The following is a 25,448-nucleotide window of genomic DNA, read 5'->3' as shown; positions in this document are numbered from 1 at the left end:
TGTCTGTGATCCAAATAAAAATTACTATATGCACACTGGAGATCATATTATAAACAGATGTTAGTGTATACACTATGTACAGTATTGTATGTTGATAATACTTATTCAAAGCCACAACTTGTTCATCACTGCAGTTGGGATATCTCCTGCACAAGAAGAGAAAAATCTGGTCTTTCTTCTGGTGAAAACTTCCAACATAATGTCATGATGTCATACCTATTTGCAGATAATAAAAAATATATGTACAGTTTCACCTTCCATTAAACTATACAATCATCAACCTGCAAAACCATTTTTTGAAGGTGGATTACAACATTTGTTTTCAAATATCATCTGTTTTAAACTGCACTTTAAGCATAAAATCATTCAATCTTATCTTGGAAAGTATAGCCAGGATCTGGAACAAGACTAGGACCCACTAGGCAGGTAAAACCAGACTAGATCATACAGTTCAATGATTTCATAGCATGCAAGGAGACTCAAGTATAGTTTTAGGGAGTAGAAAATGGCTAATGAAACTCTGAGTCATAATATCAATAAATGTGTTGGATTTTGCATCACGATACAGTACTTCTTGCAGTTTTGCTGAATCCACTCATGCATCAAGACAATCAAGTTATACTCTGATGAAAATGCCAATAAACCAACAACAGCAACCAGCTGTCGTGAGCAGCAGTTTTTTATGATAACTAATACACATTCTCGAACAAGTACAAAGTTTGATCAGGGATCAAAGAAATTAAAAGTATAGTCGACAAAGGAGGTTATGTTGGACATACATTAAGTGCTACCTAAAATTATTGCCTTTAATTGCACATATTTCATGTGACCCTCAATAGTTGCAATACAAAATAAACATACATATGGTGGTGAAAATACCAAACCACGTTTATGCTCGTATAACTTTATCATACTGATCATGTACGTATTCATAAACAGAAATGACGATGTCTCACTGTTTATTATCAAGACTATACACTCATAAAATAGACTTTATATAATTTATTTTAGTGGCACTTAAAGTGTGTCCATCCTCCTCTGGGAGACCACCTACACCTGAAGATAAACTAGTGGACATTTAATCCCTATACCCGTGATTAGTTAGGGATTAACTGTCCACTAGTATATCTTCAGGTATAGGTGACCTCTCTTGTCTCACTACTTTTTATTTCTTTGATCTCTTGTACTGAACAGTTTGTTTACTTTTATGTAGCATTATTATGTCTGGTGAACCCACACATACGTACTGCAAAAGAAGAAAGTACAAACATAGGGAAGCCATCCCATGGTGCTATCATGGATCGGCACCTTGTGCTGTCAGCAAAGACAAATGAAACACAAAGGAGTAGGCCTGAGTTAAATATGCTCAAACATTTTCCCAAAATACTTTCAGGAATTTCCCAAAATTTTCACCTATTAAGCTCTTCATGCTCTCATTATGCTTGCATTATGCTCCTAGGTTAACAACTTTTCTTACAACTACCTTGGAATATTTTAATCAGTGAATACTCTATTAGAGTATTCCACTACAAAGTGAATGTTCTATTAAAGAGTATCGATCTAAGGAGCTATTTACAATACATTTGAGTGTTCTATTGCAGTTTCCACTGACTGCTCTATTAGGGAGTATCAATCTATTTTCACGGAATTAAGCTCCATAGTTTAAATATCCACCTAATATGCTAGCATTATGCTGGCATAGCACTCCAGCCTATTATGCTTTTTATTATGCTGGAATATTTGATGCAGGCCTACAAAGGAGGATACAGGTAAGCCCATGAAGGATGCATTGAATGTTTGGTGGTATGTCATGCGGCACTTCTCAGGACATCAAATGGTGCAATCCCATAGCTTTAGCCCTTGTCAAATTACACTTGTCTGAAGGCATCAGTCAGGCAGTCAGTCAGTAGAAAAGTCCACTGAACTAAGTCATACTGAAGGCACTTTTGGGCTTGGTTGTATCTAACCAATACTGTTAAGATGCCATGAAGGTATTGTGAATCTGGATTTAGGATGATACTTTTGTCCAGAAAAACCACAACCCTAATATGTAGTACTATTGTACTACCCATTTTTGTATCACTACTTATTTGTGGTCTAAAGATCGCAGTGATTAGAAGCTAATAAAATGATGCTCAATTAGAATGGCAACTGTATTAAAGTAGACATTGCCATTCCTATGCTACACAAGTTTCTGGACACTTTAGGATTTTTTTGTTTTAACTTTGGAACTCATGATCAGCACCACCTTTGTCTACTGTTACATTTTATTTGGTAGCTCAAATACTGTGTCTCAATCCTTTGGGTGGAAATATCCAGCAAAGTTGCCAAAAAGTATTATTTAACAGAATTATAGATGTGATGACCTTTCTTAGGTTGTGTCCACTCTCTTGAACTCCACTTTTCCCTTTTTGTATGATATAAATGATCACCTTGCGTGAACCCATTCCGGTTTTACCTACCTATACATCTATGTACAGTGTACAGTATGTTTCCACTCCATACTATTGTATGCAATACTGCATCTCAAAATTTAAACATTTGAGTAGGATCAAAAACATCAAACACTACAATAATGTTGCCATTATGATAACACCTTATACCTTTTAAAATAATTTTTGTTTCCATTGACAAAGTAAATAGTCATTATAATTACTATTCATATGTGTTCACATAATATATTCTAAAGTTAGGAAAATGGTGGAGTTATTGTTTTGCTTAATCTCTTTGAAATTTAATTTATATCTTACATGTAGCAAGGAGTATATACTTACACACTTACTAATGTAAAGCATATACAGTATGTATTGACAACCTACATTTTATCAGAGGTAAGACGTGGCTTCTCCAAAATTTCACCACTCTTAAGAAAGCTTCCCATTTCAAATGGACCTACTGAAGAATATGGTTGTAGTCCAAAAGTGAACACTTCCCAGCAAGTTACTCCAAATGACCACTATATGGATAAATACACAGACACATGTTGTATATAGTCACTAAATAACAAGGTTCACTCCACAAGAGAATAATTCTTTTTTCTGGTCAACATGGGCTATATTGGTAGCACAACTGATGAAAGTATGTGTACATGTAGTTGGAAAACAATGGTTTGTAAATGTATTTCAAATTATTATGGAAAGCTTTCGAGGACTGTAACTTAATGATAATTCATTAAGTTTCAATACATTCTCTTGCAGTATGTACTTATACAAAGTTCCTTGTAGAACATACTCAAATTACATTATATTGTATGTAGACAAAGCATTTTCTACAGTACAATGAAACTTACTAAAACAATGATACTTTGAGGGTAAGTAGTGATAGAAAGGCTTTATTTAACATTTGTGACCGGATTTTAGAAAAGGTACCTTTTCCACACATTATACATGTCAACAAATAAAATAACACTTGACTCCTTATACTGATTAACTGGCTCTTAGTTTCAAAATGCAGCTAGATAATTTAGCTGCACTCGTGGAAATTTCAGGCATATTTATGACATGATAAAAAAGTTATGAAGCTTCAAACTTCGAAAAATGGGTAAACTTTTGTATATGAAAAGGTACCTTTTTGCAAATCTTGTCACATTTAATTGGTGAAGTGATAGCATACATCTTGTATGAATTCGTTGAACACTATGTTCTTTGCATACTGTAATACAGGTGTATTAATCCACACAAAAACAAACAAGCTGTGAAAAACAGTACTGCCTTAAAAAGCCTGGGTGAAAAAAGTTGTGAAATCAAAGGTTGTGGCTAATAAATGGCTGGAATACTATTAATGGTAATAAATTTTAACAATGCACACCACTATTAGCATTAACACTGTTGCAGGGCCTCCACCTTCACCTTTTTTCACCCAGGCTTTTTACGGCTGCGCCATTTGTTGTAACAACTTTGGCTGTTTTGTGTGGATTTCACTTCTTTTTGTACTTTATAAGGTCCCAAAACCAGCTTATGGCTTTTGTTTTTACTCACATTTATTCTCTATACAGACACAATAATGATTACTGAAGACAGGCTTATAAATGTATTGTATATTTGGTAATATTATTGTGATACTTTAATAGAGTGCACATTGTTTTGAGGATTTCTAATAGAACATACATAGAATGTTCTAGAACAATGTAGTACTTCTATTGGTAGATTTATGAAATTATAAACATTTCTTTACAAACAGATTTAAACTATTATAAAACAGAAATTAAGTAAGGTGGTCAGCCACGATAGAAGCAGTTCAATGGGTAAGGATGTAGGTGTAGGTATGGAGGTCTCTGGTTTGAACTCTGGTAAGTTTTTTGACATAAATATTTTTGTGCATCTTTTACCCTGCAGTGACTGCTCTATTAGAGCAGATTTTACACTTGTTTGGTTTTAGATTTATAACTTCGTAACTGTAACTCTATTACTTTTCAAACCATCAAAAGACACCACTATGATGATCAGCCTATATACAAGCATCAATTTTCAAGTTATTACCATACTCGGTTTACCCTGTAGCCGTGACAGAAGTTTGCCCTTTTTTTTACCTGAATAAATGCTCATAACTCCTTGGATGTTCATCAGATTCACAGCAAACTTGGTATGTGAATTAACGCTCTTCATGTTTCTCAAAGATCGAGGCAATCTAGTTACATGTTTGCGTTTTACAGCAATTTTTGCAAAGTGTACAAAAAAAGTCTGAAGCTCCTCATAGCCCCCCCTACGACTTAAGAAGAAGAAAAGATGAAGAAATTAAATTGAAACTTTGAATGCCCATATCTTGCAAATGACTAATGCGAATTTAATCAAAGTGTGATTTTCCCTACTTGGCAGACAGCTGCTAATATGGTGTGCTTTAGAGAAGGGGCCATGGAGCTATGCACATACTTCTTCCTGTCAATATACTCACGGTGTGGTGTGTTGGCTTTTGTCATTTAAAATTGAAATAGGTATCTAACTACAGTAGTAAGACAAGGGATAAATGATAGTACTACAACACACATCTCTGCGGCAAGATCCCTACTTTGGGAATGAACTTGTTAGCATATCAGTTAAATTTGCATTCTTGTTACAAAAAAGCTCAAAATTAATTTTCTGAAGCAACAGCTACATACTTATTAAAACTACATTCCTTTGCACTGATTGTAATATTAGAGTCTCCAGACTCCTTGCAAAATGCCCTCCTTCAACTTAAGTATTGCATTGTGTTTTTGTGTTCACAGTAATGTCTATTGGCCAGTAGCAAAGAATGTTTCACCAGTTCTGAAGAAAAGATGGATAGGCCTTGCAGCAATCCATTTCTGGCACAAAAGTGAGTTTGATTTTGTGTGTGTGGAAGCCACAAATCCAGTCACATTCATTCATTCGTATAGATCTTCATTAGAACACTATGCTCTGTACTCTCTTTGTATATAGTATGTATGTACATATGAAAAACCTACATATTTTATATACCAAAACTTGGAGTACGTATTGTACGTGTATCAGTCAGCATGTATGTGTGGCTAGACAATAGAAAGGCATATATTATAACTTGATGTTTTTAAAGTATGTAACTGTAACGCATTACTTTTGCTGCATGAGTAATAAGTAATATATTACTTTTAAAAAAGTAATGACCTTTTATGGAATACACCAAACACTCACATACCACATCTGTTTTCATGTTAAATGTTCTGTCAAAAAGTGATTCATGTGCAAGCCACTTTACTGGCAAAAGAGCAGGATGATCTAGTTTGTAGTAATCTGATATGTACACATCACGAGAGAACCCAAAGTCTGCAACTTTAGCTACCATCTGATCATCTAACCTGCAAAGTATGCATTGTAGTAAAGAATAGAAACATTCATTACATTCTTTAAGTACAGTTAATTCCTTCCTATTACTACAGAGTGATCAAGACACACGGTAGTGTGTCGTGCGGCCCAAGAAGCCGGCGCGCAACACCCGTGAGTATATTGACAGGAAGGAAGAAAACGCAATTTTCGCACCTCCGTAGCTCTGTGCTGCCTTGATGAAACAAGACGATTGTTGCTGTGGACATTCCCTCCACCTTCAGCACTCCACATTCCAAATTTGAGCGAAATCGCTTCAAGAGTTCCCGAGATATGCGACTTCAAAAATTGGCTTAGTTTCTTCGTTTTTTTTTCTTATTTTTCTTCCTCTTTTCGCACACTTACAAAAACTGCTATAAAACGCGAACGCCATATCCGATCGCCTTGAAATTTGGCACACAGAAGGGGGGTATAAAGGCGCATCTCTGTACCAACTTTGGTTGGAATACGATACACAGGCAAAGAGTTATGAGCGATTATTCACGAAAAATAACACCAATATGTTGTCACGCCTACAGGGTAAACCGCGTATGGGAAGAAGCTGAAAATCGGTGGGTGAATAGGTTAACTATTGAACCTCAAATCGTTTGTGGTTTGAAAGAAATCGAGCTAAAAACCAGGAAGATACACCGAAAAAACCAACAGTGTGTAACAATTACGCATTTGAGATTAGCTAATAAAAAACTATTACTTGCCACGCCTACCAGATAAACCGCTTGGGGTAATGCTTTGAAAATCGCTGTAAAGATGGAGTAATCATCTTAGAAAGGCTCTTCAATGGTGTAGAAGAATCAGACTTAAAGCCACGGAGTTATAACACGAAATCCAACTTGGTGCAGCAAGTGCGAGATCGAGATACTCTAATAGAGCAGTCATCCTAATAGAGCAGTCACCCTGAAGAGAATTCAAGAGATCAGCTAGAAACAGGTAACCTGTATAGAGATCAGCTACAAACAATTCACCCTGTAGAGTGATCAGCTACAAACAATTCACCCTGTAGAGAGATCAGCTAGAAGAAGTTACCTTGTAGGGAGTTCATGCAACTATGGAAAGAGATAGTTCAACTAGAAGAAATCACCTTGTAGAGTTCAGCTGCAAAGAAACTACCATGTAGAGAGTTCAACCACAAACAGATTGCCCTGTAGAGAGATCAATAGAAGAAGCTACCTTGTTATTATTTTTTATTATTATTATTATTATTAATACTTTACAGAACTGTACAGATCAATAAACAAAATTAAACAATATTTAAGAGCTTATAACAATTAAATTACAGAACTGAAGGTCTACCAGTGTCTTGCACTGGTAGCCATAATTAATTACTTACAAATTACAATAAGCTATACAACTACGAATAATAATTACAAGGGGTAGCTATAAAGAGTACAAGTTAAAGAATAAAATAGTTTGTAGGAGCTGGAATGTTTAAACATTTGGAACAGGGCAACGGAAATAAAAAGTACATATAGGTTATTACTGTCAAAATTGTTAACAAAATGATTCCTTGTAGAGAGTTCAGCTACAAAGAACCATCATGTAGAGAGTTCAGATGCAAAGAAATCACTTGTAGAGAGTTCAGCTACAAACAAATCTCCCTGTAGAGAGATCAGCTAGAAGAAGTTTCCTTGTATAGAGTTCAGCTACAAACAAATCACCCTGTAGAAAGATCAGCTAGAAGAAGTTACCTTGTGGAGAGTTCAGCTTCAAAGAAACCATCATGTAGAGAGTTCAGCTGCAAACAAATCACCTGTAGAGAGTTCAGCTACAAACAAATCTCCCTGTAGAGAGATCAGCTAGAAGAAATTACCTTGTAGAGAGTTCAGTTACAAAGAAACCATCATGTAGAGAGTTCAGCTACAAACAAATCTCCCTGTAGAAAGATCAGCTAGAAGAAGTCACCTTGTAGAGAGTTCAGCTACAAAGAAAGCATCATGTAGAGAGTTCAGCTGCAAAGAAACCACCTGTAGAGAGTTCAGCTACAAACAAATCTCCCTGTAGAGAGATCAGCTAGAAGAAATTTCCTTGTAGAGAGTTTAGCTACAAACAAATCACCCTCTTGAAAGATCAGCTAGAAGAAGTCACCTTGTAGAGAGTTCAGTTACAAAGAAACGATCATGTAGAGAGTTCAGCTGCAAACAAATCACCTGTAGAGCGTTCAGCTACAAACAAATCTCCCTGTAGAGAGATCAGCCAGAATAAGTTTCCTTGTAGAGAGTTCAACTACAAACAAATCACCCTTTAGAAAGATCAGCTAGAAGAAGTTACCTTGTGGAGAGTTCAGCTATAAAGAAACCATCATGTAGAGAGTTCAGCTGCAAACAAATTACCTGTAGAGAGTTCAGCTACAAACAAATCTCCCTGTAGAGAGATCAGCTAGAAGAAATTACCTTGTGGAGAGTTCAGCTATAAAGAAACCATCATGTAGAGAGTTCAGCTGCAAACAAATTACCTGTAGAGAGTTCAGCTACAAACAAATCACCCTGTAGAAAGATCAGCTAGAAGAAGTCACCTTGTAGAGAGTTCAGCTACAAAGAACCATCATGTAGAGAGTTCAGCTGCAAAGAAATCACCTGTAGAGAGTTCAGCTACAAATAAATCTCCCTGTAGAGAGATCAGCTAGAAGAAATTTCCTTGTAGAGAGTTTAGCTACAAACAAATCACCCTCTTGAAAGATCAGCTAGAAGAAGTCCCCTTGTAGAGAGTTCAGCTACAAAGAAAGCATCATGTAGAGAGTTCAGCTGCAAAGAAACCACCTGTAGAGAGTTCAGCTACAAACAAATCTCCCTGTAGAGAGATCAGCTAGAAGAAATTTCCTTGTAGAGAGTTTAGCTACAAACAAATCACCCTCTTGAAAGATCAGCTAGAAGAAGTCACCTTGTAGAGAGTTCAGTTACAAAGAAACGATCATGTAGAGAGTTCAGCTGCAAACAAATCACCTGTAGAGCGTTCAGCTACAAACAAATCTCCCTGTAGAGAGATCAGCCAGAATAAGTTTCCTTGTAGAGAGTTCAGCTACAAACAAATCACCCTTTAGAAAGATCAGCTAGAAGAAGTTACCTTGTGGAGAGTTCAGCTATAAAGAAACCATCATGTAGAGAGTTCAGCTGCAAACAAATTACCTGTAGAGAGTTCAGCTACAAACAAATCTTCCTGTAGACAGATCAGCTAGAAGAAATTACCTTGTGGAGAGTTCAGCTATAAAGAAACCATCATGTAGAGAGTTCAGCTGCAAACAAATCACCTGTAGAGCGTTCAGCTACAAACAAATCTCCCTGTAGAGAGATCAGCCAGAATAAGTTTCCTTGTAGAGAGTTCAGCTACAAACAAATCACCCTTTAGAAAGTTCAGCTAGAAGAAGTTACCTTGTGGAGAGTTCAGCTATAAAGAAACCATCATGTAGAGAGTTCAGCTGCAAACAAATTACCTGTAGAGAGTTCAGCTACAAACAAATCTCCCTGTAGAGAGATCAGCTAGAAGAAATTACCTTGTAGAGAGTTCAGTTACAAAGAAACCACCATGTAGAGAGTTCAGCTGCAAAGAAATCACCCTATAGAAAATTCAGCCACAAACAATTTGCCCTGTAGAAAGATCAGTTATAAGAAGTTACCTTGTAGAGAGTTCAGATACAAAGAAACCATTCTGTAAAGAACTCAGCTGCAAACAAATCTCCTGCACAGAATTCAGCTACAAACAAATCACCCTGTAGAGAGATCAGCTAAAAGAAGTTACCTTGTAGATAGTTCAGCTACAAACAAATCACCCTGTAGATAGATCAGCTAGAAGAAGTTACCTTGTAGATTGTTCAGCTACAAACATTCACTCTGCAGAGAGAGCAGCAAGAAGAAGTCACCTTGTAGAGTGTTCAGTTACAAAGAAACCACCATGGAGAGTTCTATGATAAATATATGTATTATATATATAATTTGTACATTTACTGATAAAATCAGAAATATTTAAAGTACATCTGCTTCACATTTTCTTCTTCCTGTAGTAAAGAAAAAAAAGACAGGTTAAAAAAGTCCCAAAGCTGGCCATAGGCCGGCTTTGGGGTATACAAATACAAAAAGAAATGAAATCTAATCCAAAACAGCCAAGCTGTAAAAAAACAGTGCGGCCCTCAAAAAGGCTATGGTGAAAAAAGATGTGAATTCCAAGGTGGCGGCCAAGAAATGGCTACTTCTTACTCTTTACAATTGTGGAAGGATTCCATATACAAACATGTGATATGTATAGGTAAGTCATGTAGGGCTAGAATTTTTTCAGTGGATAAAAAACCCAATGGAATGATGTAATATTCTTTGAGGCATTACTGAGGTTATTATTACATCATTCCTAAGAGGTGTTCATCCACTGAAAAATCTTAGCACTGCATGTGTTAGTATATAGACAATGGCCCATGTGGACTGGAATTCTGTTAGGAGCAAAAAATATGTAGAAGTGTGCAGTTTGTTTTTCCAAGTTTGTGGTTTGGTGTCTTACCAAGCAAGACACTTGTGTGCAGGTCTATTAAAACCCTGCATACTGTATATACTTTGCAATATCAAAGCATTCTCCAAATTCCATTTTCTAAAGTTACATGGATTACATTATTTACTTATATACAGTATGTGATCCGATTTGCGAAAAGGTATCTTTTCACACACAAATTTGACCCATTTTTGAACTTTGAAGCTTCATAACTTTTTTTACATACAATTTCCTGTGAAATTTTTGCTGAGTGCAGTTACAGTATCTGGCTGCATTCTTATACTAATAGCAAGCTATTTGGTATAAGGAGTCAACTGTTACATCATTTTGTTTGCTGGCATGTACTGTACAATGTGTGGAAAACGTACTTTTTTGCTAATCCGGTCACATATGTGTACTTATAACATACATGCAGTTCCGAGCAGCTAAATCTCGATGTACAAAGTGCAGAGATGAAAGATACTGCATTCCTTTAGCAACATCCAAACACATTTGCACAAGTTGACTGTGGCCAAGACCCTATATAATAAATTAATCACTAGCATTATATACAGCAAATATCTTGCTATGCCTCATTAAGAACCAACTTGATGTAAGCATAAAATGAACAAACAAGTATGCACTATTTTACTGTACATGTAGCTTTAGTGCAGAGAACTTCTATTTACTTCTGGAAAATTGTTGACTTCTATTTTGCCTCCTCGTTTTGATTTCAAAAATGATTTTACATCACCATGAGACATAAATGGTAACACCATCAGTAATATGGCTTCTTTTGGTACAACACTAACACCAATAAGACTCAGTACATTTGGATGGTTGAACTTCTGAGCTATAGTACATTCCTTAATAAACTCTTTAGTGTGACTTGATGAAAGATCTATGTATTTCAAATAAAACATAATTATACATACCTGTCATCCATTTAACTAACCTTTTAGTGATTTAATGGCCACACTGATTGTCTTGCCATTCTGTGTGTAAAGACCTTTATAGATTATACCAAATTCTCCTGAAACAAAAAGCAGATTAAGACAATAGAAATACACATCTGTACACAAATTAAACTATGCAGGTTTCCACACACATCTTAGGGCTGGAGGAAGGAAATGTAATTGGTTGGTCAGGCCATTGTAGATGTTGAAAATTCTACTATGCATGGTGTTGCCAGAGAGAGACAGAGAGAGAGACAGAGAGAGACAGACAGAGAGAGAGACAGAGAGACAGAGAGAGACAGAGAGAGAGGGGGGGGAGAGAGAGAGAGAGAGAGAGAGAGAGAGAGAGAGAGAGAGAGAGAGAGAGAGAGAGAGAGAGAGAGAGAGAGAGAGAGGGGGGGGGGGGGAGAGAGACAGAGACAGAGAGAGACAGAGACAGACACAGAGAGACAGAGAGACAGAGAGAGACACAGAGAGAGACAGAGAGACAGAGAGAGAGACAGAGAGAGAGACAGAGAGAGAGACAGAGAGAGAGACAGAGAGAGAGACAGAGACAGACAGACAGAGACAGACAGACACAGAGAGAGAGACAGACAGACAGACAGACAGGCAGACACAGAGAGAGAGACAGAGAGAGGAGTTGCTGCACAGTATGTGCTGTGAAGTGTGAAGCACAAGCATTCTAGGGTGATCCGGGGGCATACTCCCTCAGAAAATCTTGAAAAAATTAGAACTCAGATATGCAATCCACTGCTAGCTAATATGCCCAAAACCTTGTTGTTTTTCAGAATTTCCAAATACATGGGTAGGTACGTAATTGTAGATCTGACATATATGGGGCACAGCTGTAGGATATTTGCAATTTAATGGCTTGAAAATGCCTTAACATTGATGCTAAAAGCAAGAAAAACTATAGCAATACCTTGAAACTTTCTCCAGGATTTTTAAAATTTCACAGGGAGCCTGTCATAGCCCCTTATGATTAATTTATTATGCTTGTTATTTATTAGATAGCTAGTAGCAGCTATACAGTTCACTGGATAGCTACTCAGTGCCGTATGCGGTTCACTAGTTCACCAAATTGACTAAACTGCTACAATAAAAGAGCTTTGTAGCTACAAAGGTATTTGAATGCAGTATACTACACTGGAAGAGTATAGTCTGTAATGAAGTGAGTGGCATACACTTTGAACAATCATGAGATATATAATTATTCGAAAATGGTGCGATGTGGGGTAAGAGAGTTTGCTCAGTATCTTGATTGGATGAGTGGGTAGTTGAAGGGAGTAAATTCTACTCAAAATGTCATCCAGATGGCTGCCAGTGATAGTTGCATTGGGTATACTGTGCTGTAAGATACTTGTAAGTACTGTACTAGGCTTGCGTTAATTATGCTGCCATAATTTTTGGCACAATAGGGGATGAAAAGCATATAAAGCATAATCCTGGCATAATGGAGCATAATTCAGAGCATAATGGGCAAATTTCCACCACCAGAAGTATAGCTTCTGCTATAACAGTCACATAGTAACCTGTTTTGGACGGTGAAATGATTCCTGACAATGAGTAGAAAAACTACACTACAATCTTACCACTGTACTACAAGTTTACACTCAAATGAGTGTTTTTCATTGTGGGTTTGAGTTTTATAGGACACGTGCAGTTATGTGCCAACTAGTACCAAGGCCATGGCAAAGCAATTTAGCTGAGCTTCAGTCATTGAATTTGGCATTATATATAACGTTTCGCATCGTCTGATTTTGAATAAAATGTGATATGATGATTATGATTATTGGAAGCTCAATTGGAAGACAAAACAATAGAAGCTCTGATGATAATAAAGTTAGTATTGAGTCAGTATAGATAGTGAATGTCTGGACATTGAAAATAGTGAAATCTGTGCAGGTCTACAGTGAGACTGAGATTAATATCAAACCAGGAAAATATTTCAAAAACATTGAGATTCTCTAATACGTAGAACAGTTAAACACTCAAATAGAACAGTCATTGCATGTAACATATTGAATGAGAACCACTTAAGTGTTTATCCCCAAGAGGCTATGTTCTTGACATGGTGCTGCGTACATAGCAGTTGCTGTCCCTTGAATACCAATTGCTACAACAATCACAAGATCAATCAGTAACCATGCATAATATTTTTATACAAAATTATTTGCATATAAAACTGTAAAGATACTAGATAATAAAAGTCTATAGCTTCTGAGGGACTAAAGATATGCCCCCCCAGACCCCTTGCTCTAATATGTTTACTAATTCTGGAGCACATCCCAATTTCAAGCTATACTACTATTTGTGTGTTGCAGTTGAAGTGACACTTTTCTATTCACATTCTATCATATGCAGAACTTCTCTGCACAAAGAAAAAACACACAAAATAAAAGTATAATGCATTACTGAAAAGCATAAAAACAAGCATAATAGGCAGAAAATTTGGGAAATGCCAAAAAGCATAATAGGCAAATTTAGGACTCAAGCCTATACTGTACATGTAGTTCTGTGTACTTTAGTTAGGCTGAGAAACAATAGCTTAAATTCTCACATAGTACCATGCATTTCCAACAACTACATGTAGATATGATCGTCCATAGATAGCATGGAAGTATTATAGTTTGAGCTGGTCAACTAGTTGGTCCAGCTCCAGATTATTTGTCCAGCTTAGGCTTGACCAACCAGACTATTTCCTCTGGCCCTGCATTGAATTTAACCAATTGTAACTTGAACTCCCAGCATGGGTTTGACCCAACATTTTCACACGGTAATTTATAAAATGATGTCATATTCCCACATTTACTTTTGTGACATAATTTGTGACTGTATAGAAAGGTGCGTGCGGTCTTCAAAAAGCCTGGATGAAAACAATTGTAAATTTTTTTGTGTGGATTTCTCTTCTTTTTTGTATTTAAATATATACCCAAAGCCAACCATAAACTGGCTTAGAGGTTTGTTTTTACCCAAATCCTTTGTCTTCTTATCTGCAGATGCAATGAAGATAAACTAGTGCTTTACCAACACAGAAAAATACTTAACAATCTGATACTAAAGCCAATTAATACTGATATAATTTTGTGCTTGATTGTTTGTGGTTATATCAAGTGTAGTGCCTGTATCATACAGTACGATAGTACTGTATTGTACTGTATAGTAGGGACATCGAAGGTATGGGGGCGATCTGTGATATAATATAACCCAAAAATCTGCCGCGATTTCCCTCACAATGACATGACAATATTGGTTGGGTAAACCAAGCCCAAAAGTGTCTTCAGATCAACCCGAAATGTTTCCATCAAGTTGCTACAAAATTAAAAAAAAAATTTAATCAATGGAATTTTCTATTGCCTGCTTGCCTGCCTGCCTGACGGCTTCAGTCAAGCGTAGCGGAAAACTGGCTACAGCCCTAATTCTTTCGCAGAAACTTTTCTAGATTGCTTAAGAAAAAACCTTTGGTAAGTTGATAAACATACAATGCTTGCACTATTGTCTTACCTTTTATCCTTCTTTACCATGGCCATCAGTCAAGGTTCTACTGCTAAGTATTAATAGACTACAGTATGGTTTCCATCTACCAGTGTATATTGCATCAGACTATTTGAATACACGTGGTCGCCAGGTGCACCAAACTATTTTGAACACATGTGTACATGACTTACTGTTGATATCGATCAGTGAGAGCAACTCGCGGCAAACTATATAGCAATGTGTAAGTCAATAAATATATATAGTTTATTTAGTAACACTGTTAAACCGAGTGGGGTCATCTAGGTCCTGCTTAACAGATTATTCAGGTCTGACCCCATTTGCTAAACTAAATGTGGACATGTTACTACACATCATAGCATAGCCCTGCTTCTTTTGCGAGCCATGCCCACTTACGTAAATTACTGTCTGTAGACATGTGCTAAATTAAATGTGGACTTTTCACTACATGTCATAGCGTATCCCTACTTCTTTCATGAGCCACGCCCACTTAGGTAAATTATTGTCTGTAGACATATGGTAGCCACGCCCATTCATCAGTCTGTAGGTATGCATGAATCCATGTCCATTATGTTCTGCACGCTTATGTAGAGCCACGCCCACTGATCAGTTGTTATTGTATGAGTCATAATCTAGTATAATAGTGCTGCGATTAACTCTTAAAGTATTGTGATTGGTTTTGTGAAAAACAGGCTATTTTGTGGTCATGAGCTGCAAAACAACTTCACAAACAAGTATTAGAAAAAAATAGGAATTTTACATTAGAGTAGGGACAGTGTATAGTGCTGCAATAAAAAGTACTGAAACAAGCTGGATTGGAGTAGTACGTAATGTCCAAATACTGTAAAACAATAAGAAGTGAATATCCCTACTGTGCTACACTCAATGCACAGTAGGGATATTCACTTCTTATTGTTTTACAGTATTTGGACATTACGTACTACTCCAATCCAGCTTGTTTCAGTACTTTTTATTGCAGCACTATACACTGTCCCTACTCTAATTTAAAATTCCTATTTCTTCTTAAACTTGTTTATTTGCAACAGTGTTTATAACAGAGTACATTCCTTTCAAGCTAGGTACACTATTTGTTTAATAACATTTTGCAGTGACTGTTCTATTAGAGTATCTTGATTGTTTATGCAAAATGTGATAAGTTGCAGTGGCTCAATTTTTACAAAGCAAATCCTGCACCTTTTATGCTAGACTACAATTTACAGCTTGTTGTCACAAGTTTTATTAACATAGCGCTTTATGATGATTATAAGGAATATTAGACAAGCTGTAATAGTATTGTATTTTTGAGTACTTTTGTAATGCTCTAATAGAGCACACAATGTTTTTTTGAGAATTTTCAACAGAATACACATAGAATGTTCTAGATTTCCATTGATAGATCTATGAAACTATGAACTGTTACTATTGAGTAGATTTTTAGTTACAATTTTCAGCTATAAAGTAGAAATTCACTCATCAATGTCATTCTCTCCACACATTAGCAACATCACTAGTAATGCAATAAAGTCACTAAACTTTGTGAGACGTAACTTCAATAATTGTGATGAATCAGTTAAATCCGCTGCCTACCTGGGACTAATTCGACCAAAACTAGAGTATGCGTCCTCAGTCTGGGATCCTCACTTATCTAAAGATATCCAAGCCATTGAGAGGGTGCAGAGAATTGCTGCCAGATGGGTAAAATCTAACTACAACTGGGAAAACAGTGTGACCAGCATGCTTTCAGAATTGCAATGGCCTGCATTGAACATTAGAAGACAAATTTCAAGGCTCTCTATCTTATACCAAGGACTACACAATTCAGTTTCACTAGAAATACCTACCTATATTACAGCCACTACCACCACACCCTTCACTAGATTTCAACATTATTTTCACTTCAATATACCTACTGCTAGAACTAATTTTTATCATAATAGTTACTTTCTAAAAACCTTTCGTGATTGGAATTTACTACCCATTTCTGCTATCGAAGCTGCTACTCTAGATAATTTTACTAATCAACTACGTGAGTTATTAATTGTATAACTATATTAACGTAACTTTTCTTTTTTCTTTCTATTGTAATATATGCACTATAACTCACTGATTGATTATAACTAGTAATTATATGTATGTACTGTATGCTGTAACTTATTATTTATGAATAGTAATTGTAATCAACACATGCACTGTTTATTACAGGTTTTTGCAATTGAATTCAGCGACTTTGCAATTGAATTCGTCCCGTTTGCAATTGAGTTCGTCGCTTTTGCAATTGAATTTGTCCCGTTTGCAATTGAATCCGTCGGTTTTGCAATTGAATTCGTCCCGTTTGCAATTGAATTCGTCGGTTTTGCAATTGAATTCGTCGGTTTTGCAGTTAAATTCGTCCGTAACAAGAATGGCAGCTGGAGCAAACACGAAAACATGATGTAGCAGCTGCTACAAGAACTTGTTCAAGTACAACAGTAGTAAACAACTCTTTATAAGGCAATAATTCTTCCTCTACAGCCTCTCCAGCAACATTCCAAACTCTACTGCGCCATTCGCAATGGGTGTGGTCACTCGCGAGCAAGCTAATTAACTTGTCAGACAGCTATCAGCTTTGCGTACTACCAGCTTCAATTACCTTCTAGTGTCTCAAGTGTAACTCTCCAAGGCATAAATAGTTCATCTCTTAATGAACGGGTTGGTTTCTTGGAGCCGTTTTGTTTATGACGAATTGTAATGCAAACGCGACGAATTCTATTGCAAAACCGACTAATTCAACTGCAAAACCAACGAATTCAATTTCAAAACCGACGAATTCAATTGCAAACGGGACGAATTCAATTGCAATACCGACGAATTCAATTGCAAACGGGACGAATTCAATTGCAAAGGCAACGAATTTAATTGCAAAAACCTGTATTAGTAACTGTAACATACACAATGTAGCATACATACTTTAACTCATTGATTGTAATGTGTTCTGTGATTTACATCCTAGGTAAACCAGCTGTGCTGCCTGCCTAGTAATTAATAATAAAGAAAATAAAATTAAGTGATCAGTTGTGATAATAATGGCTCAGTGGTTAAGGATTTAGGTTTTCAGCATGGAGGATCCTGGTTCAAATGTTTAGTTTTTTTTTTTTTTTTTGACATTTTTCATGCATCTCTTTTATCCTACAGTAACTGTTCTATTAGAGTATTTCAACCTTGTGATTTACAGTTGTTTGGGTTTTTGCAACTCTAGCTGTCAATGCAATTTCTTTTAAACCACAAAAGGTTTGTGCAATAATGGTTAATCTATATGTATACTGATTTTAAAGCCATTCCCATAAGCGGTTTACCCTGTAGGCGTGACAAGTCGGCTTTTTCATGTAAATAATTGTCCATAACCCCATGACTATACGTCAGATTTGCACCAAACGTGGTACATGACTGTGCCACAATATGTGCTTATAATGTACCGAGAAAATTGAACTATTTATTTCCATTTTATAATGGTTTTTGTAAAGTGTGTGAAAAGAAGAATCTAAGCCCCTCGAGCCCCCCAAAATGAAGGAAAATATTAATGGAGAAATTAAGCCAACTTTTGAAGGCTTATATTTCACAATTGCATTAGGCAATCTTTTTCAAATTTGGTATGTGGGGTGTACTGAAGGTAGAGATCGAATTTGCAGTATAAAAATGATTCCAATCCAAGAAGGGAACATGGAACTATGTATGCATGAAAATCGTGTTTTGTTTCTTCTTGTAAATATACTCAAGGTGTGGCATGCTGACTTTCTTGGCCGCACGACACACACTAGTGTGTGTCTGGATAATCAAGATAAACTTAATGTTTATATGCCCCGACATTGATTACTGAAAGCACCATGTCATTTCAGTTCAGTTATGCTCCACAGCATTACGATCAAAGAATAGTGCACGAATTACCATTGCAATCAATTGAGTTACTATATAAAAAGGATGAACAATTACCATTATCAAATTAATGTGATAGTCAGCAGAAGAAATCACTGATGTATCAACACCAGTGATTTAAGAATCAACACCTATGCAGTAGTAGAGAAAGGAATCGGATGCAAAGGAGGACAAAGTTCATGCATTCATTTTATTTGCTGCGGTAGACAAAATGCATATCTCGAGCATAAGTGATGCTGAACAGTGGAGAAATCAAGTGGTTAGCATTAACCATAGTCAAAACTAAGGAATTTTATGTAGATAATATTTAATTTGTAGAAATTTTGCTTTAATAACAAAATTACTGAAAGCAATGATTTTGAGTTAGTCTGACCTGAAGGTGCATTCGGTTTGATTATGTTTGCCATAATAGGAAAATTATTTGTGTTGATATTTTTTAGCAGGAAAGCATAAACCTCATGATGTATACATACCTAGTACACAAGACCAGTGCACTTAAGTGAGCTTGCATATATTGTTGTTTTGTAGACACCTGGTGCAATGTGACTCATGTACAGCATTGGGTGTGGCATTTAATTGATTTGGTCAAAAGTACTGTAAACATATTAGGTATTCACAACTAGTAAAGTAAGTACTTTGGTGCACTTACAACATTGTTATGAGTTCGCTTTTTGGCTTTATAACTGCATACCCACAACTGAAGCTATCTGCATTGCTGTGTTGATACACTTGACAACATCTTATTAATGTTGGTGGTTAAATAATAGAATCACCAGCAATCAGCCATTTGTTTCAAGCTGATATTGTTCACTTGTCAACCACCATACAATGATGGTGGTTGTTTTGGTAGGCGTGCAGGGTTCTATGGCTCTCCTATACAATTTTGCAATAGGACCAGTGATATGACCCGATTGCATGCGGCTTGGGAGCGAAATATCTGGGGTTTCCAACTTTGAAGCCACAGGGATTTCTAAGGCCTTCCTTACAATCCTAATAAAACCTTGCACTATCACACAACAAGCTAGTCTTGGGATGGAAGAGCCACTCTTGGAATGGGGGGAACACTAGACTCGAGTCTACCACACAAGACTCCCTTCAACATCTGTGCATTTCCTCCCCTGATAGAATAATCCCATACCATAAAGTACTCCTTTATAAAATTTGTTATTTTATTATCACTCATATAAGCAATGGTAATGTAATTGGTTTGTACGTACTCATTTCCAACATGGCCTCCTAGTCCTAGGGGTTGGCTTTGGGAGGGGACTGACTTTTATTCTAGCCGGTTACACATTTGGAATAACCCATACATGCAGTATTTTTCCTGCTCATACATTCATGATGTTTTCCAAATAATACCTACTGCTAGCATTTTGATACAGGTGTGCTACATACTAGATATTTTGTTATTAACTATATATTGTGATACCATGCCTGTACATTATTGTCATTAAAAATCCATTTGTTATGCAGCACTAGGCTAAGAATCCTTGTACATTATAACCTGGCTACCCCTGCAGAGAGGTGTGAACACCATAACATAGCCTTAAAGCATGTGTTACAATAACTGTTACTGTAAACAAGGATGATAGTGGCTAGTTTGATACTACCTTATTGACTTATTTGTATGCATCGTGAACTATTCAGTATCGTGACTAGTGGCTTTAGTATCGATCGTGATACTAAGATGGTAGTATCTCTCAGCCCTACTACACACCTATGTATATACTTTCTAATGCTTGCTAGCTGCAATTTGTTACTACACAAAACATGCGCAAATAATCTCCCTTCATTAACTCTGTTTAAATAAATACATGTGTGACTACCTACTGCTGTGTATCTGCAGGGTATATAAACCAGGTATTAGAGGTAGGAGGTGACCTTATTAACAAAGTGGCTACTAAGTGAGGTTTCACCAGGGCCGGAGGAGGGAAAATTGAGTTGGTCAGGCCATTGACTATAATGTTGAAATTGCTACTATATACATGCCAATGAGAGAGGAGCTGTCGCACAGTGTGCAAAGCACACTCTGCGAAGTGCGAAGCACGAGCATTCTAGGGGGGTCTGGGGGCATGCCCCCACAGGAAATTTTTGAAAATTAGACACTCATATATGCAATTTTAGTGACATTTCACTGCTAGCTAGCTATATAAATATGCTCAAGCCTATCTGTTGTTCTTCAGACTTTCTATACTATAATTATGTAGACCTGACATACAGGGGTGAGGGAACACAGCATGAAACTTGCTGTATGATTCATTTAGTTATAGGTAGCAATTAGAAGTTCAAGGGGGGCCTGGGGGTGCAACCCCCAGGAGCTGCAGAATTTTTGCAATTTAAAGGTGTGAAATGCCTTAAAATTTAAAATTGATGCTAAATTTTAAAGTAAAACTAGCTAGCAACTTGCAACTTTCCCACCAAATTTCACAGGGAACCCATGCAGCATGGCCTCCTTTAGCTAGGATATAATTACTATACAGTGAATTCACACAGCTACAATAAAAAGCTACACAGCTACAAAAATACAGTATACTACTATACTGGTTTGTATGAAGTGAATGGATCATCACGTAAATATACTGGTGGACAGTCACTAGACTAATCAGTTTTCAAAAATGGCGCGATGTGGGTGAGGAGAGTTTGCTCGGTATCTCGACAGGACGAGTGGGTAGTTGAAGAGGAGTGATTTCTACTCAACATCTCATCCAGATGGCCACCATGTAATGTATGGGTGTACAGCTTCTTGCCACGGAATGAGTCGTCTGGTTTGTCACTGCCAGCCCTTCCGCGCCCAGTAAAAGAAGCCAAGAGAGGCAAGCCAAGGAATGCTAATGAAGATTGAATTGTGATATAAGTGTGCTGGTTTAGAATCAAAGAAGGCACCTGCCTTACACGTGATAAATGCCAACTGTCAGCACACGTGATACTGTACGTATAGAACCCACAATCATTTCTGTACGAAACGATACGAATGCTACGCTGTACTGTAAGGTAATTTGAGATACTATACGTGTAGTTCTGTGCTTTAGTTAGGCTGAGAAACTGGGTAACTACTCGTGTCATGCATTTTCAATAACAGCTGTAAAATGTACGTAGCTACATGTAGATGTGATCGTCCAAAGATTGCATGAGAGTAATGTGGTTCGAGCTGGTCAGCTAGTTGGTTCAACTCCAGATTATTGGTCCGGCTCAGGCCTGACCAACCGGACCGTCTCCTCCGGCCTTGGGTTTCACTGTAGTAATATGTTAAATATCAATAAGAGAGGTTGAGAAAATTAATAGAGAGCAAAATTATACGGCTTTATAATCACAATTTAAGGATGAGATACAATTTTATAACTTGGCCAGTACTGTTTATGGAAATTACAGTGGGGATTGTAACACAGGTGCTACATGTAAAGAACTCACAGTAGTGGAGGCATATCCTTTTCATTTTTTTGTTGGTATAACAGGGGAAGATCTGGGGGAGGGGGGTGTCCTCCTTCACTTTTAGGACTTTACTTTATATTATTATTTATTATTATTATTAGCACTTTACAGTGACCAGCACTGAAGGTCTGACAGCAACATGTGCTGCAGTCTTAGGATTACTTAACCTAATTTCAAGGACTTAGACCTAGTGACTTGACTTACTGACTGATATGATCACTGATAATACAAATACTCATAAACACACCTTATAAACATGAATTTATGCTAAAGTTTATGCAACAAGGACCTGGATCATTATGGGAGGTGTACAAGATCAAGATACTCTAATAGAGCAGTCACCTAACACTACTCTAATAGAACATTCACTGGAAGCATATATGTGACTGGGCCTGCGAAAATAGGGCATGTGGGCACATGATATTTACCTACTTTTTCAAACTTTCATCACTCATAGCTTTTTGTACCATAATGCTGTGGTAATGCAATTTTCAGCTCTTAATAAGCATTTAGTTGGCTTTATGATGCAAGTTACAGAATGGAAATACTCTGTTCCAATACTGCGAGCTGACCTGCAAAGTGATAGGGTGTAGTTTGTGCCCACATGCCCTGTTTTTGCAGGCCCGGTCACATATGTAGTTGGTTCTGTTATGGAATTTTCCAAATCTGTCTGCACCTATACATACAATGAAGTGCACTGGTCTGTTTAAAGACTTGATTTATTTACTTGTGTAGTTATTATGTATGGCAATACTTAATTCAATCTCGTATCATTTCAAAATTTTCCACTTTCAACATTATTATTCTAAATTGTTGTGCAATTGTGAGAGGGTGCATCATGTGCTTGGTTGTCTGTACCTACCCAAACTTTTGCATTAACAAAATGCTTCAGAGAGCCATACATATAATCTAAAAGCAGTATATAAAATATCTACAGGCAGATATATGAATTTTATGTGGAATTGTCTCCAAATTGCAGTATTTTAGCATCTATTTTTCAATAATTTTCTGGGGGGCATGCCCCCAGACCTCCCAGTTCTAGCATGCTTCACATGCTGGGAGGTGTGCTTCACACATCTCCACCAAAGAGATTAGTACCTTGAGTTAGCCCCCCCCCCCTTATAATTCCTACATCCGCCTCCTGTATAGCTCACTACCATGAGTCTCGATGTTTTACCCATTTATACAATCACAGTGCTAGTGCAATTTCTAATGAATAGTATTTGCATTACGTGCACACAGGGAAAAGCCAGATTATTATAATAAGACTGTTGCACATGTACAAGAATATACCTTCAGCTATTGGCTCTCCAATCTGCAAGTCACTATCACTGATCATACAGGTGCCAAGTTTACTCTCAAGGTCTGGCAATATACTTCCAATAACTACTGCTGTAAGAAAAGAACACTTAGTATTAACAAAGATTAAGACACATGATGGTGTGTTGTATGGCCAATAAAGCTGGCACACTACACCAATGTGTATACAAAATTATTAACAGGAAAAAAACAAACAGGTTTTTATACTTAGCTCTATATTCCTTATCATGATTTTTTCTTATGGCTAAATCTTAAATTGCAAATTGGTGTGTACAGAGTTAGAGGATTAAACAAGATAGTGGCAGTATGTGCATTTGCTATAATTGTACAAAAAGTGTATTAACTAGAATACTGGTATAGCTACATTAAATGTTTCCCTATAGAGAGTTCAGCTACATTACCAGGGGCGTAGGAAGCATGGGTGCCCAAGCACCCATAAATATTTCTAACCAGAATCAAGGATCTTAACTTTCCAACTTGTCAGTGATTCCATCTGCATTGATCTGCAGAACCCATAGACTTAATTAAGGTGTGGTACAAGTGCATTAAATGATAGAATACATTACAAAAGGATTGAGATATTCTAATAGAACAGTCATATACCCCAATAAAATAATACTATTATAAGCAATCATTTATCTGTTTATTAGTTAATATCTCTATTCTAAACAGAATTGCTGATTCCACCCTTCAGTACTATTTTTAATGTGACTAGAAATTCTTTGGAGATGAAAATCAAGTTGATCTTATTAGAAGTAGGGCACCCATAAGTTAAATATTTTCCTACGTGCCTGATTACCAGTAGAGAGTTCAGCTATGTACACAACAGGTCTCCCTGTAGAAAGTTCAGTCACCCAGCCAAGAGTTCAGCAACTATGCAAGTCACCCAGCAATATAGCTCAGTGGCTAAAAAAACTATTTTTTACAACTAGCCCAAACCTCAGACCGGGGGGAGGGGTAGTAGTATTATAAACAAAATTTTCTTTGTGTTTGAATTACATGTATTTTGTGTTCTATATTGTCGCAAAATGTCAGTGAAGGGAATGATTGAAAAGATTTCAGCGGGTATGAGAGAGCATATTTACCTAGTTGAAACACAATTGTGGCAAGATTCAATCTGGAAGCAATTTGAAATGACCTGGAACTAGGAAATAGCAAACAAACTTACAGTGATGTACAAGCCAATTTTTCAGATCAAAATATTTATCAATAGTGGACTGTGAAAATGACCATGCGTATCTCTAAGTTGCAATTTTAGTGGACCAATAGTGGAAAATTTTTGAAAATGGCAATCTCAAGACTGGATCTTGAGGCACTTTTAGTCAAATCCCTGTATACATGCACAGCACATGTATGTAATTTTTGACTTTATTCTTTTCTGTGGTGCAGCTTGCTATTTAGTCTGACTTCTACAACTAGCCAAATCACCATTTACAACTAGCCAAAAGTCATTTACAACTAGCTTTTTGGCCACAACTAGCCCCTTTTTTCAGCCCCTGAATTATAGCTACTCACTCACTAGGGACTGCAGGTACATTAAAAGTCTCCCTGTAAGAAAACTGACTTTCTTGGGTGTTTAATACAGTCTGTTGAAGGTCTGCAGTCTTAGTTTTGCATGAAACTTTACTGTAATGTGGTTACTTACAGATGGTGCTTACTGGTTTAAGCAGTAAACCAATAATGTATCACTTACCATCATAATTAATGTCAACTTTTTCTTCATGAGCCTCCTGTTGATCTTGCATTGATTCATCATAACGAGGATTTGTCTTTAAATGGTTCATTAGTACCACTAACCTATGAAATGATTGTGTCAAAGAAGTGCAAGTCTTCTTCCATGCAAACTGAAGTATTAGCAAAATGTTGTTAAGAATACCAAAAGCCATTGTGATATTGTTAAAAACCAATCTTTAACTCCTGCATTGACTGATAGATTACTTACAGTGATTAGCATTAACTTACTTGTCATTCACATCATCTCGTCTACGTACTTTTTTAACTATACATAAAACTACCACTACAGTGATAAGTACAAATGTTCCTGTCCCAATGAATGTGACAATGATGACAACAATTA

The 25,448-nt window shown here is 36.8% G+C and overlaps 1 protein-coding gene across 1 annotated transcript; it reads right to left on the bottom strand.

Annotated features, from left to right (window-relative positions):
* Positions 1 to 25,448, bottom strand: LOC136253765 (tyrosine-protein kinase Mer-like). The gene is made up of 9 exons (XM_066046424.1): positions 25,334 to 25,448; positions 25,065 to 25,168; positions 23,345 to 23,443; positions 11,218 to 11,295; positions 10,952 to 11,163; positions 10,693 to 10,802; positions 5,632 to 5,791; positions 2,820 to 2,956; positions 1 to 216 (listed from the first exon to the last, which is right to left on the bottom strand). The coding sequence occupies exons 2-9, from the start codon at positions 25,153 to 25,155 to the stop codon at positions 126 to 128; spliced, it is 978 nt and encodes a 325-aa protein (XP_065902496.1). The 5' UTR covers positions 25,156 to 25,168; positions 25,334 to 25,448; the 3' UTR covers positions 1 to 125.

This window comes from Dysidea avara, chromosome 4 (assembly GCF_963678975.1).
Source record: "Dysidea avara chromosome 4, odDysAvar1.4, whole genome shotgun sequence".
Classification (NCBI taxonomy): Eukaryota; Metazoa; Porifera; class Demospongiae; order Dictyoceratida; family Dysideidae; genus Dysidea; species Dysidea avara.
Note: the sequence above shows the minus strand (reverse complement) of the source record. Positions and strands in the feature narration are given on the sequence as shown.